Source organism: Mustela lutreola, chromosome 6, assembly GCF_030435805.1.
Source record: "Mustela lutreola isolate mMusLut2 chromosome 6, mMusLut2.pri, whole genome shotgun sequence".
NCBI lineage: Eukaryota > Metazoa > Chordata > Mammalia > Carnivora > Mustelidae > Mustela > Mustela lutreola.
The window spans coordinates 2,542,581-2,555,899 of record NC_081295.1 but is presented as its reverse complement, the minus strand read 5'-3'; the positions used below and the strand labels follow the sequence as shown (position 1 = coordinate 2,555,899).

The following is a 13,319-nucleotide window of genomic DNA, read 5'->3' as shown; positions in this document are numbered from 1 at the left end:
CGTGCAGACGTGGGCTTCGGGATTTACAGCAGCTTCTGCTGGGTCATGAGTGGATTCAGATCCATGGTGTTTGGGGTTAATGAGGCAAAAGCTGGGACCTGCAGGTTCGAGACCTCCTTTAGCCCACAGGAAGGTTCAGGAACCCTTCAGACTGTCCTGTGTGAGGAATGTGATTGAGAGGGTCCAGGACAGCCTCGGCCTGGGAGGATCTGGAGCTTCTGGAAGTTTTCCTCATCCAGGCAGGCCCTCAATGGCCAGGGGCACGCTCTTTCTTCCCACCAGCTCTCTGTGAGCCCCACCTGGCCTCTCGGGGCCGATCCAAGGTCTGCCGGGAAGCCTATGCTACCTGGGGCCTGCACATCACGGAGGCTTGGCACTCTGCGGGCTTCACCCTGTCATAGGTGCAAGCGTTTGCCCCACCCGCATGGGACACCGAGAGCATCAGCCTACAGGGCGTGTCGCCCTGCTCTTCCTGCTCTCCTATGGGAGGGTGCCCCTCATTGCAGGGCAGAGCGAGAGACACAGGCCAGCACCCGGGGAAGCCCTGCTTCCAGGCTGTCAGCCCTCAGGGTCCCCAGGGCTCCTAGACTTCCATTTCTTTATTTTTGCTGTAATTAAATCCTGTGCCATCAGCTACTGGGGGTGCCAGTCCAGCCTTAAAGAGACCAAAAAGTGAAATGGAGAGAAACCACTGCAAGGCCTCAAGGTTCATACGGGCGCCTTAAACAGGGCGAGTGGTGACGTGCTGATGCACAAGCACACGGGTGGGCCCGAGGACAAGGTGCTGAGTGCCGTGAGCCATGCGCAACAGAGGAAACATATATTCCACTTAGACGGGGGACCTAGCGCGGTCAGATCCAGAGAGGCAGAACGTCAAGGGTGCCGGGGGCTGGGCAGGGAGGTGCAGGGGGGTGAGCATCTCACAGAGGCAGAGTTTCAGCTTTGCAAGATGCAAAGAGTTTGGAAAACAGACGGCACTGGTGGACGCACAGCGACGGCCCCAGAGCCTTACCCACAAAGGGTCAAGGTGCTCGTTTTCTAGGGGCGCCTGGGTGGCTCAGTAGGTTGGCCCTCTGCCTTTGGCTTAGGTCATGATCTCAGGTTCCTGGGATCGAGCCCCACGTCGGGCTCTCTGTTCAGTGGGGAGTCTGCCCCTCCTGTCTCTCTGCCTACTTGTGATCTCTCTCTGTCAAATAAATGAATAAAATCTTAAAAAAAAAAAAGCAATACTCTTTTTTAAAAAGGTGCTAATTTTCTACTGTTTTTCTTAGCACAATTAAAAAAATCTGCCATGGGTTCACAAAGAAAAAAAAAAAAGAGAGAGAGAGAGAGACCCACTATTTTATTGAAACATGAAGGAAAATGTTAGAGAGCATCATTAAGATGACAATTTGTCAAGAAAGAGGTGAATGTTTTCATCTTTGCTTTTCAGTTTGACTTAATCTTTGCCCAGAAACGAGCAGCTTTCAAGATGAATCCCCTGCTAATTCTATTTGACAACAAAATCTTCTTTCTCCAAGTCTGTGATGAAACCTTACTATCTTTAGCTGTAAAGATCCCTCTGACCTTTAAAGCGAGAGCAAAGCAGGGAGCACACTCCCGGGAGCCCGGAGCTCACAGCTCTGAGATCCGCCTCCCACAACTGCTCACCGGGGGAGCAGCGGCACCTGACAGGCCACTGTTATCCCCACGGGGATGCTGGACATAGGGCCTTGTGCAATTATTGGGACACTGATGGACGTGTGCGGCCAGTGATGTTCGACCGGGGCGAACTGCTGTGGGTCGTACGTCAAAGCTCTGCGGGATGTGAGCGTCCTGCTGGTGTGGGACAGACGCGCTCTGCATCCTGTGTGGACGCACACTGCCCAGTCGCTTCCCGTAAGCGACCAGCACGTCCAGCAAACACGCAGCTGGGAGAGCTGTCCTTCCCTTAGCGCGGCGCCCATGAAAGAGAAAGGGCTGTGGGGCTCGGGCTGCAAGCCCACTTTCTGAGTCCTCGGTGATGAGTCGGCCTGCAGGTACGGGCTGCCGTGGGCCCAGAGCTGATGTCCCACCAGGCTCTAGCAGGGGCAGTCGGGACCTCGGCCTTGGTGGGTGGAATCCAATGGTCTCATGGGGCAGTGAATCCTGAGTGAGAAAATCAGCGACTTCGCCTTCGGGACTACAGTCAGTCAGTCCTACTGAACCTAACATAGTGTGCACCAGTCCCACTGCTTTGTGTCAGCTCGACATGGGAATGAGAAAAAGCCTGAAATGGAAACTGTGATTTTGGAGGGAATTTCATCTTTCAATTGGGAACAGATTGCTCAAATCTCCTACGATGTTAGGGAGGATCACCGCCAAAGACATGGAAAATCTCCCTGGACGATCTGGGAACCGGTCCTACCATCCTTTAGAAAATCTCTGCACAAGGGCACCGGGTGGCTCAGTGGGTAAAGCCGCTGCCTTCGGCTCGGGTCATGATCTCAGGGTCCTGGGATCGAGTCCTGCATCGGGCTCTCTGCTCAGCGGGGAGCCTGCTTCCCTCTCTCTCTCTCTCTGCCTGCCTCTCTGCCTACTTGTGGTCTCTCTCTGTCAAATAAATAAATAAAATCTTAAAAAAAAAAAAAAAAGAAAAAGAAAAAGAAAAGAAAAGAAAAAATCTCTGCACAGCTCGGCTGACGGCCACCGGAGATGGCCCGTGGGAGTCTTGGGAGGCTTCTGGGCTCTGCGGGCGGACGGCACATAGGGACCAGGTTGGAAGAAACAAACTAGCACCGAGGCGGCCACGCCTGAGGCTTCCCCACAGCGGGAGGAGTGGGGGTGCCGCGGCCTGCCCGGCCTTCCCCGCACAGCAGGGACGGGGCCTGGCCTGCCCCACAGCGTCGCATGAGGACCGCCTGAACGGCCGTACGGATGCGCATCAGCCACACCCGGGCACCCTGTCGGTGTGAGCAGGCGGAGCCCTCGCGGGGGGGGGGGGGTCCCGCAGGAGGAGGGCCCCAGCATCCTCCCTGCTGTGCACCCCCCCGTGGGGGTCAGACAGGGGCAGCGGCCCCCACGTGGGGGTCAGACGGGGCAGTGGCTCCTGACAGGGGCAGCAAGCAGGGGGTGTGGAGGCGGCATCCTCACTTACTTCTCAGGCTTCAGGTCTCTGTAGATGATCCCCAGGCCATGGAGGTGGTCCAAAGCCAAGGCCAGCTCAGCCAGGTAGAACTTGACATCCTCCTCGGTGAACATCACCTAGAGAGACAGAACACGGTCGCTGGGCTTACTCTGCGGCTGGTCTGTTCTGAAGAACTCTCGCTGCCAGACGACATCAGTCACCCACCAAGTGACTCTAATCGGTTCTACTCTGCGGAAGGTTGCGGGCTCCCCCACCCTGCCCTGCGGCTCTGACAGAGGCCACAGGAGCTCTCTCCAGTCTGGGGATCAGGGAAGGCAGAAGAGCCGTTCCCTACAAAGATGGCTCGATTAGCCCGTAAGCGGGGCACTCCGTCTCCTCCTTCGACCCCAGGCAGCATGGAGCTCTGGGCTGTATTTCTGGGTTGAGATTTTACTATGAGCGGCTGAGAGGGACCCGTGGGTGGCAGCGTCCCCGAGCCGGCATCCTGGTTCAGGCGAGCGGATGCATACACCAGGCCAGGTGCCCAGCACCACTCAGAGCCACCGTCGGGGGGACGTTTCCACACCTCCTGTGCTTGTCAGGATCAGATGTTTCCGCACCTCTTGTACTTGCTAGTATTTAAAGCTGCCAACTAGAAAGCCAGGCTGCTATCACCGTCACTGTCACTGATGTGACTCCTGAATCCCCGCTCTGCACGCAGACACAGGAAGAACCACTGTGCCTCAGCTGGCTGCCTGGGGTGCGCAGAGTTAGCATAAGGGCAGTTTGGGGAACCAGATGGCAACCAGGTCAGGCAGGCGCAGGTGGAACACGGGGTGCTACCCATGGGGGCCAGGACTCACGGTGGCCCCGTGGTCCTGGGTGGTCACCTCGGGGACCTGCCAACCTCACTGCCCTTCTGGCCTCTGGAACCTCCTGTTGCAGCTCCCGTGCTCAACAGGTGCCCTTCCTGGCTGGGAAATCGGCTAACATAGTCTGCGGGCTGACGTGGGGTCCGATTCTGCGAGCGGTCATACTCTCTCGACTGCCTGTTTCTGTTTCTGGAGCGGCTGGTCTGCGGGTCCGTGCTCAGAGCACGTCGCCACTCGTCGAATTCCTGGGGCACATCTCAGGATCGTCTCCATGTACGAGTGACAAAGAGCCTCCATGCACGAGTGACAAAGAGCCTCCATGCAGAAATGAAACACCCCACCATGCGCGTCCCTGAAGGACGTCAGTACAGGGACCCCCACACGCAGGACGCGGTCCGATGGCCTTGCTGAGAGAGGACGGGAAGCGGACACTTGCCTGCGTTGTTCCCGAGCGTCTGGTGCGCCCACACTTGACGACTTTGCCTTTATTCTGAGATAAAGGGTGTTATGGGAGACGCATGTTCCCCTTGGGAGGTGTTTTTTGCTAATTACTGTTGCCTTTTGGTCAGGAAGCCCAATGACAGACACTGGACAAAACCAAAGCCCACGTGGCCTGAGAAGGGAAGGGAAATCAGTACTTATCGGGGGAGAGACTGGCAGGGGCCGCTAGTTCTGCATCTCTGGGAACATGCGAGCAAACAGGCTCCAGACACCTGCTCCAGAAGGGCTCTTGGCTCAAGGAGGATCTGACGGCCTCAGCCTGTATTGCAAGGACCCTGGTACATCAGTTGTGCGCGGTCTGAGGGACCTTTAAGAACCGGGGAGAGAGGGAGAGAGCCGCCCGTGGGCCCTGGGACCCCTCCAGCTCTACTTTGATCTGTTGCTGACTTTGGAGTCATGCAGGATAGAAGGATCTCCTGGCCGTAACGTGGGAGGCCAGAGAAGGGGAGAGGACAGACAGCTTGAACACACGGTCACAGGCAAGTAAACCAGGCTGTGCTGGGTGAGACGGCCCCAGAGGGACGGGAGACTGCGCAAGGTGCCGTCCCGACGTGCCGCAGCCTTCCTCACCGTGGTTCCTGTGAAGGAACTGCCCAGAGCCGCTGGCACTTAAGCCCCGTGCTGTTGGGGTCTGAGGCAAAAGACTGGCTTTTTCCACACCACAAAGCAGAGAGCTCTTCACATCAGTTAGGGGCCAGAGAGCTTTCGTGTTGCCCTGGGTGACATTCTGGAACATTCCTTGTCAGGACTGTGGTCGAGGACAAGCCCCAGGCTGGAAGCGGTCGTGGAGACCTCCTCTCCGGTGCGGAGGCCCGACTAGACGTTCTGGAAGCACATCCCAGCACATGTGGGGAGCGTGCTCACGGCACCTTCCCATGGCAGGGAGTGAGATGCTGGGGAACGGTGTCCCCGGCCGCTACCACAAGCCCGTCTCTGCTTTCATCCGCTTCCCATGGGGCAGTGCACACAGCGCGGGGGTCGGTGCTCCTGGCGCCCGGAAGCACCTGTTTGTTCCCCATCTTTCATGGACAACAGATCGCGTCTCCGTGCGACCTTGCAACTTCTCTAAAACAGATGCACGCACACACACACACACACACACACACACACGTTCACACCATGGAACCCCCAGAGCACGGACAACACACGCTCACACTCAGCGTGCACACCACGCACACACTCTCTCCCACTCAGCACGCACACTGACCTCGCACGTGCTCTCACCCGTACTGACGGCACGTGCGCCGCACACAGACCTCCCCCGAGCTTCACCCCGCGTACCTCTTTGGAGAGCCGGCTGAAGAGGTCCCCTCCCCGCAGGAAGTCCAGGATCAGGTAGAGCTTTCCTTCCGTCTGAAAGGCTGTGGAAGGAGGGAGGGTTGGTGTCCCGGGGGGCCCGGAACGCGAGTGGGCTGCAGCGCCCTACGTTCCAGCGAGAGGACTGCAGCCGGGCGGGGGCCCTTGTTGGGGCAGAAGTCCGGGAGAGGGTGGGCAGGAATGAGTCCGTGTCCCCCACTCTCACTAAGTCTAGAGGTCGCCGCCCCTTCTTTCTTCTCCTCTCCTTCTCTATCCCCTTCCCTTTTCAATCACAGACGGGAGGGAAGATCCTCGGAGGCACAGATCTGCAGGCTCCAACTGCTCTCGCTACGGCCACCACCCAGGCCGGGCACCACCGGGCACCACCAGCCTCGTGGCGAAGAGTCGGATGACGGCCCGGGGCCCAGTGTGGGCGAGGCTCCTTCCCTCCGTAGGGCTGTATCCCAGATGGCTCCAGCTCAAGGAACTCCATCATGTGGCCCCTTCCCTCCCAGAGCCATCAGTGACTATCAGTCCCAGGCATCGTACATAATGGCACATGGGGCCCCTGTTCTAGGTCTGAGCCGTGATGACGGGCCCACTGTTTATGCTTCGGATGTTGCCCACCATCTAGCCCGGTGTGCCTGGGTTTCTAAAAGAAAACACTAGAAACATGATACGGGTTAGGGTTTTAGAGACAAATAACCTTTAACTAAAAAATCCTTCTCAGAATTGTATAAAGTACAGATTTTATCCTCTCTCCTAGGGCTTGACAGGCAGAGGGAGAGCAAGTGTCTTTTGCTCAACCACAGAGCCAACATGGAAGACACATTTAGAAATCTTTGAAAGAGGCCTGGTTCTTCTTCAGAGAACCCCCCCCCCCTCCGGCAAGCAACTGGAGTGCAACAGGGGTCTGGATCCGACAGCGGCGACTGCGCGGTGGCCCAGGTGGCCGTGGCAGGGGAGCGGTCAGCCCCCCTGGGCGGCTTCGAGGCAGAGCTTGGCCACCTGTCTGTGGCCACCGGGCCTTTCAGCAAATTCACACGCACCATCGCTCTTACCAGCTTTGAAAGGACAAGACACACATGTTCTACGGGGGACTGAAGCGTTTTCTGAATCATCAGGAGGTGACCAGCACAGAGCGAGAAGCCTCTGCCCTCCGACCTCTGGGCATGGCTCACACGTTAGCCTCCTTCAATCTGTGACAATGTCGCTGACAACCCCCACACCCAGCGCCTTTGAAACCAACAAGGTAGGTTTTTGTTTTTTGTTTTTGTTTTTTACCCTGTATTTCCCTCATATGAATTATTCAGTAGGGTAGTAAGTGTTAATGCCCTCTGGCACCCCTCATTCATTATTTTTAGTTTGAAGATTTCACTGCTTCCCCGAGCAGGGTACCGACAGAAAGCAAACTCTGAGGAGTTTGTGGGGTGCTGCAGGTACGGGACCAAGAATCACAATTATTTGATTGTGTCTCATTTCTCTTCTAGGAAACAGAGACAGTGCCCTCCCCCGATAGAAAGTTTTGGCATTTTCTAGGAGTAAGGACAGTCTCTTTAAAATGTTGGAAACATAGTATTCACTTAAAATATGAAGCTGATGCCATTCTGGTTAAAGAAATTATTGGGTCATAAAGCATTATCTTCTAAAACAACACAAAAATATGTCACAGATTCACCTCAATCTAGGCCAAGACACCTTTCATTATTATGATTATTATTTTACTACTTTATCAATGATGATAATTTACTTAGAAGCAAAGTATAGCCCCCTCACTTTAGTCTCTGGTTGAAACAGGGGATCTTGCTCCCTCAGAGAGGAAAACTGTGGAAGACATTATGGGCTGCAGTGGGTAGGCAGCCCCTTGCCCTACAGGTCGGGCCCTCCTGACCTAGTGTTGTTTCATTTTCTTTGGATTTGGGGAAGGTTGCTTAGGTCCTCTCAAAAGTAGGTTATATTTTACTCTATTTACCATAATGCAGCTTTACAATGAAAGGGTGATTCACTTCTGCCAAAATGTCTCTCTCCATCTTCGACCGCACTCGGTCCCGAACTGCAAAACAGAAACACAAAGGCTTTCAAGAGGCAGGGATGGGGTCCTAGAGTACATGGAACCTAAAACATTAGCTACAAATAACTTCCCCCAACGTTTTGTTACAACACTTTTCAAGCAGACACAAAAGCTGAAATAGTAGGATAATGATCGTCCTTAAACTGTCCACCTAGAGTCAACACCTGTCGTCTTTCTGCCACATTTCTGGGTCTTTTCTGGGTCTTCTGGGTCTTTCTCTATCTCTGTGTGTCTCTCTCTTCACACTTATACACATCATAGCCAAAGCTCTGACACAAAATCATGGACACTGTGACATTTGACTCTTAGCTGTTTGTGAACAGCATTTTCTAGGAGTAAGGACAGTCCCTTACTGAACCTCTGACATGACTGTCACCTCTAAGAAAATTGACAATCACCCCACAACATCATCCAGTACCCAGTCCACATTCAACATCGTCACCGACAGCCGTTAGTTTTCCCAATGTGGGAGCCTGTCACGGTTCACATGTTCCCTTTGGTTGTTATATTTCTTCATTCTAGACTAGAATGGTCCCACAGTTTTTTGTTTTGTCCTGTTTTTCTCAAGTTTTGTGGACTTTGTGGTCAGGCCAGACCAGGCCAGTTTCTTACAGACTGTTCCATGTTCTGGGTTTGTCTGATTGGTGCTTAACCAGCGGCTCTAAGTTCTTTATTCCCACAAACTGAGGTTAGGTCTGGAGGCTTTATAAGACTGAGGTAAACACCACCAAGCATCTCTGAGGTGATGCCGTGCACGTCAGATGGAGCAGATGGGCTGTGCGTGATGCGGGACCCTCTCTGGAGGCCACTAAACCTGACGGAGGGATGAAAGTGACAAGTCCTCAGTCTCTTCCTACAAAGACCTGCGGGTCCCTTTGTAAGTAATAAGTCACCCGCAGGGTGCTCTCTAGTATGGACTGAGCTACGGGCCCTACCACTCCTCCATCCTAGACAGTTAGCATACGCTTATGAACAACCCTGGCTTGGGTCATTAAGGGCTACAAAATGGCAGTCTTCTCATTTCTGACGGAACTGGGAATCCAGAGGAAGACTGCTTCTCTCTGTTCCTGAGGACAAGCAGGCACTAGGGATTTTAGAAAAATTAGTGTGTTTCAATCAATTACATTATTATTCTTTTTGCTGCTGACATTTTGTCCAAAGTGCATCCATCTGGGAATACAGACGGCATTCATTCTGAGGCAAAAATAAACATGCCCAATAGGATCACTGCTTGAGAAGAAGAATAAACCCCAGGATTCCCCTAAGCACATTGATACACCTCGTACCGTCCCACGAGAGCAGAGGGAGATCTCCTCCGAGTCCTACACAGGACCAGGGTAAGTATCGCTTTACCGGACCAGGCATTTAATTCACCCACATTTTGGCGTTGTGATACGTACTTTAAGTTTTCATTGGAGAAATGGTTCCCAAAGAATGACTGTAATAAAAAAAGGGGGGGGGGGTGGCGAGCGCTCGGAAGGACGGAGCGGAAGTCGGAACGCGCGCACAGAAGCCGGTCGAATGTGGAAAACAAAGTGCCTGTCCCTCCAACAGGAAAGCCAGGGCTGCTGCACGACCCAGCAGCTCCGCTCCTAGGCTTACGTCCCGAAGCACGGAAGCCGGGCGCTCACACGGGTGCCAGTGCACCCGCGCTCCCAGCCGCGTCGCTCACAACAGCCAGAGGAAGGGAGCGGAGCGTCTGCCGGCGACGAGCAGGTACCCGACAGATGAGCAGGTACCCGACAGATGAGCAGGTACACGACAGACGAGCAGGTACACGACAGACGAGCAGGTACCCGACAGATGAGCAGGTACCCGACAGATGAGCAGGTACCCGACACGAGCTCCGTCCAGACGCTGGCGAGCTGCTCCTCCTTAAACGGGAATAGAATTCCGACGTGTGCCGCAGCCGGGAGCAGCCCTGAACACGCCACACAGAGCCAAACCCGCCGGACACAGCGGAACGGAGACTCTAGGACTGTCTACGTGGGGTCCCTCCAGCCGTCAAACTCCAGGAGACCCACGAGGACGGAAGGGAGCCGGGGGCTGGCGCAGGGGCAGTGGACAGGCCTTCTGTTTGCGGAGCACAGTTTGGGGTCTAGAGAGTGGCGCGAAGGGTGTAATGCCACTTACAAGTGGTGACAACGGTCCGTACGCTGCTACGTGCGCTTCACGACAATTAGAGAAAACAGCCGTCCCCTTGCTCCTGGTCACGGGACAGCCTCCTGCCTTGGCTCTGCTTATGCTTCACTCTTGCTTCCGGTACCCACGCCTTCCAGGGCCCCCCTTCGCTCCAGGGCCGTGGCCACGTGCTCCTCGTCTGCCTGCCGGGGCAGGGCGGCCTCCGGCGACAGCAGCCCGGAGCGCACAGCCTGGCTCTGTCGCTCAGCGGGCAGGCTGCTCTCACGAGGTCACGGGGACGAAGACGGGGGCAGCCTGCGAAGGACGGGGGGCAGCCTGCGAAGGACGGGGGGCAGCCTGCGAAGGATGGGGGGCAGCCTGCGAAGGACGGGGGGCAGCCTGCGAAGGACGGGGGGCAGCCTGCGAATCCTCCCCGCACACCCCGTGCTCGCGCTCACCGCTGGGGTGGGCTTGACCGGGGACGCCCAGGGCTTCCTCTGATCCTCCTCTCAGTCCACCGCTGGTCTGCTCCCATACCAGCGCCAGGCCCTGGTGACCACAGTGGCCTCGGTGTCCCTCAGGATCAGAAGCCATGAGTCAGCAGGGAGGGCTGTGGGCAGAGCTGCAGGCCGCCCCGTGGCACCAGCACTGCCTGGCCATCTCCGCGTCCCCACGGCCCCCAACTCCCAGCACCAGAGCACCAGGCGGGGCGTAGGGGGACCTGGTTCGCCATCGTCCATGCCCTGAGGACACACAGTGGGTCCTCCCTGTCTGGACCAGTGCAGTGGGACTGCACGCTCCCCGGGCCTTAGCAAGCGTGTCATTGAACCCTGTGTTCACGGGAGAGCAGACAGGGCTCGCTGTAGAGAGAAGGTGGCCCAGGCCGGGCCGGGTGGTGCCACAGCCTTCCCTGGGGCACATCTTGCTGGGGCCACGATGCACCACTGCTGCTGGAAGCAGACTCCAGCCTCAAGGAGATCACAGACCCTCGGGACACAAAGGAGACCCAAAGCGGCCTCGGCTAGAAATGAGCTGTGGGCAAGGGACGTGAGGGGGGGACTGTCACCCCAGGACCTGCGTGGAGCACGGCGCTCTGAGTGAAGACGGTCGCTGGGCGTAACTGCAGCCTCGAATGACCGAGCCGTGAGCCCCGGGTTAAGGTCCTGCTCTCCTTGGGGGTTGTGATCATTGCGGGCAAGCCTTTTCGGAGGTTGGGGGGCAGGATCTCATCTTGCTTTCCCGTTCATCATCTGTGCGTCGCCGTCCGGGGAGCGAGGCTCTGCTCAGTGTCCGTTCTCTCTTCCGTGTACACAGAAGACGGGCCGCGGGATGGTGGAGGGGCGGGTGCCCAAGGCACAGCACGGGCTCCTTGTGAGGCGAGAAGACACCGACCCCGGGACACGGTCGGTGGCCCTGCTCCTCAGACACGGGACCGGACGACGAAGGCACAGCGCTCCCCACCTGATCTCGGGTTTCCTTCTCCTCCTGCCCACTCCCTGTCCGCTGTGTGTCCGTCTTCTCTGTGTGGCCCGAGGAAGCAAAGCCGCGGACTGTCCCCAGTGAGGAAGTGTCCCCACAGGAGCCGCGGTGTGGACACGGCAGTGAGGGGAGCCCCCGGAGGCCTCTCTGGGCGTGTGGGAGCCGGGACGGGGTCCGGAGAAGCAGGAGGGACGCTGAGGGGAAGGCAGAGCCGTACGCTGCGGGCACGTCCCACGAGTGGCCGTGGGGCCATGGGACTGTCCCTCCTAACGCAGTTAGAAGCCCTTCGAAGCTGCCCGTCGTGTGCACCCACACATGTCCCCGCACCCCAGGCCTGGGCCGCCTCCTCACAGAGAGGAGCTCGTCGCTGCCTCCGGGCGGCCTCCCGGGGTGTCCCTCATTTCAGCGGAGCAGGCCAGGCTGACAGGGCCCAGGGGACCGCAGTCTCCTGTCCCCTGAGGTGCGTCCTCCTCTGGGAGAAGTCTCTGTCCCACCAGCCGTCCTCCGACAAGATCCGGGGACGCAGAGGAGCTGCGTCTCCACGTTCCACGCACGCCTAGCACCGCCTCGTGAGGCTTAATCCTCAACGCTGGCTCAGAGCATCTAAAAATCTTCTAAATAGGTTGATCTTATCATTGTCTTAGATCTGTTAGGCCTGAGGAAACCCGCTTTGCCATGTACCCGAACACTGTGTTGGCATGGAAGCCAGCGGCCTAAGAAGCCTCAAGTGAAACCATTAGAAAAAGATCTTACGTTTAAATTTCTAAGGAACTGTCGAGTGATAGCGGAAAAAAATATGTATTTCTTCCCTACCTTTTACACAAAAACAAATTCTAGGTCTACTAAAGAGTTAAGTGTTTAAAAAAAAAAATCAATCCGTGTTAATGACAACAAAGAGGAATGCCCATCCGATGTCCGGGCGGGAATCTGGTTCCTAAAAGCGACACAGAATGACACAGGGAAGAGGGAGAGGGTGACTCACAAGTGTGAGATCGTGACATTAAAAGGCCAGTAAAGCGCGGGGACGTTGCGTGAGGCAAACAGAAAGAAGGCCAGGAGGCTCCGTAAATGCAGGGGCCTCGAGGGAGGTAGAGACGAGCCAGCAGCTCCGGTGGGAGACGCATCCACACACCTGTGCCCCGACAGCGACTCCGCAGGTACGCACGGTCCTTCCCGGGAGGCGGGAGGCAGGCTGTGTGCACACGGCACACACCTGGGTCAGTGCTGAGACAGCGTTCCTGACCGACCACATCTGGGGACCCGCAGGGCGGTGGTTCCCCAGAGCGGTGCCCTTGGCCATGAGCCTACGTGCGGGGTCCCCCTGCTCTCCGGCTCTGTGGATTCCGTCCAACCGAGCACAGCCCACGTTCCGCCCACCCTGGACCCTCTCCCTGCCCTGCTGGTCACTCTTGGGCCAGAGCCACGAATGGCAGAAAGGCCTGAACGGGCGGCTCTGCTGCTGGACGGGCAGCCACGGGGTGTCCTGGCGTGACAGAAGATGCGGGCACGGACAGTAAATGCGTCTCCGTTTGGCACGGGCTCTAAGCTGCCTTTGGGCAGCTCAGGGCGCTGAGGGATTTTGAGTCTTAGGACCCAGATGCACCAAAAAGAAAGCCAGGAGAGAGGCTCCCTCCATCGCTGCATCGCTACGGTGTCAGTGAGTCACAGAACTGGGGAGAGACATCGCGAGCAGAGCCAAGAAACTGTCCCTCGGCCGGAGCGAAGCACCAGTAGCCGTCTCACTGGGCAGCTCTAGGCTGGTGCAGAACTGGGGTTCAGGTCTTGTTCTCTCCCTGGGATGTCTGTTCCTGGGATCTGACAGGTGAGTCCGGAATTGAGTGGGGCTTGCTTCTATGGACGGAAAGAGAAAAATATGCCAAGCTATTTTGAGATT

General features: G+C 56.7%; 1 protein-coding gene across 8 annotated transcripts in view; it reads right to left on the bottom strand.

The window, feature by feature from the left end:
* The window catches only part of RPS6KA2 (ribosomal protein S6 kinase A2), a 292,155-nt gene that overhangs the window by 54,850 nt on the left and 223,986 nt on the right, over positions 1-13,319 (bottom strand). For all 8 annotated transcript variants that reach the window (XM_059176553.1, XM_059176557.1, XM_059176554.1 and 5 more), the window contains 3 exons: positions 7,727-7,807; positions 5,740-5,819; positions 3,116-3,222 (listed from right to left, as the gene is read on the bottom strand). In XM_059176553.1, coding sequence (XP_059032536.1) covers positions 3,116-3,222; positions 5,740-5,819; positions 7,727-7,807 — 268 coding nt within the window. The remainder of the gene's footprint in view (positions 1-3,115; positions 3,223-5,739; positions 5,820-7,726; positions 7,808-13,319) is intronic.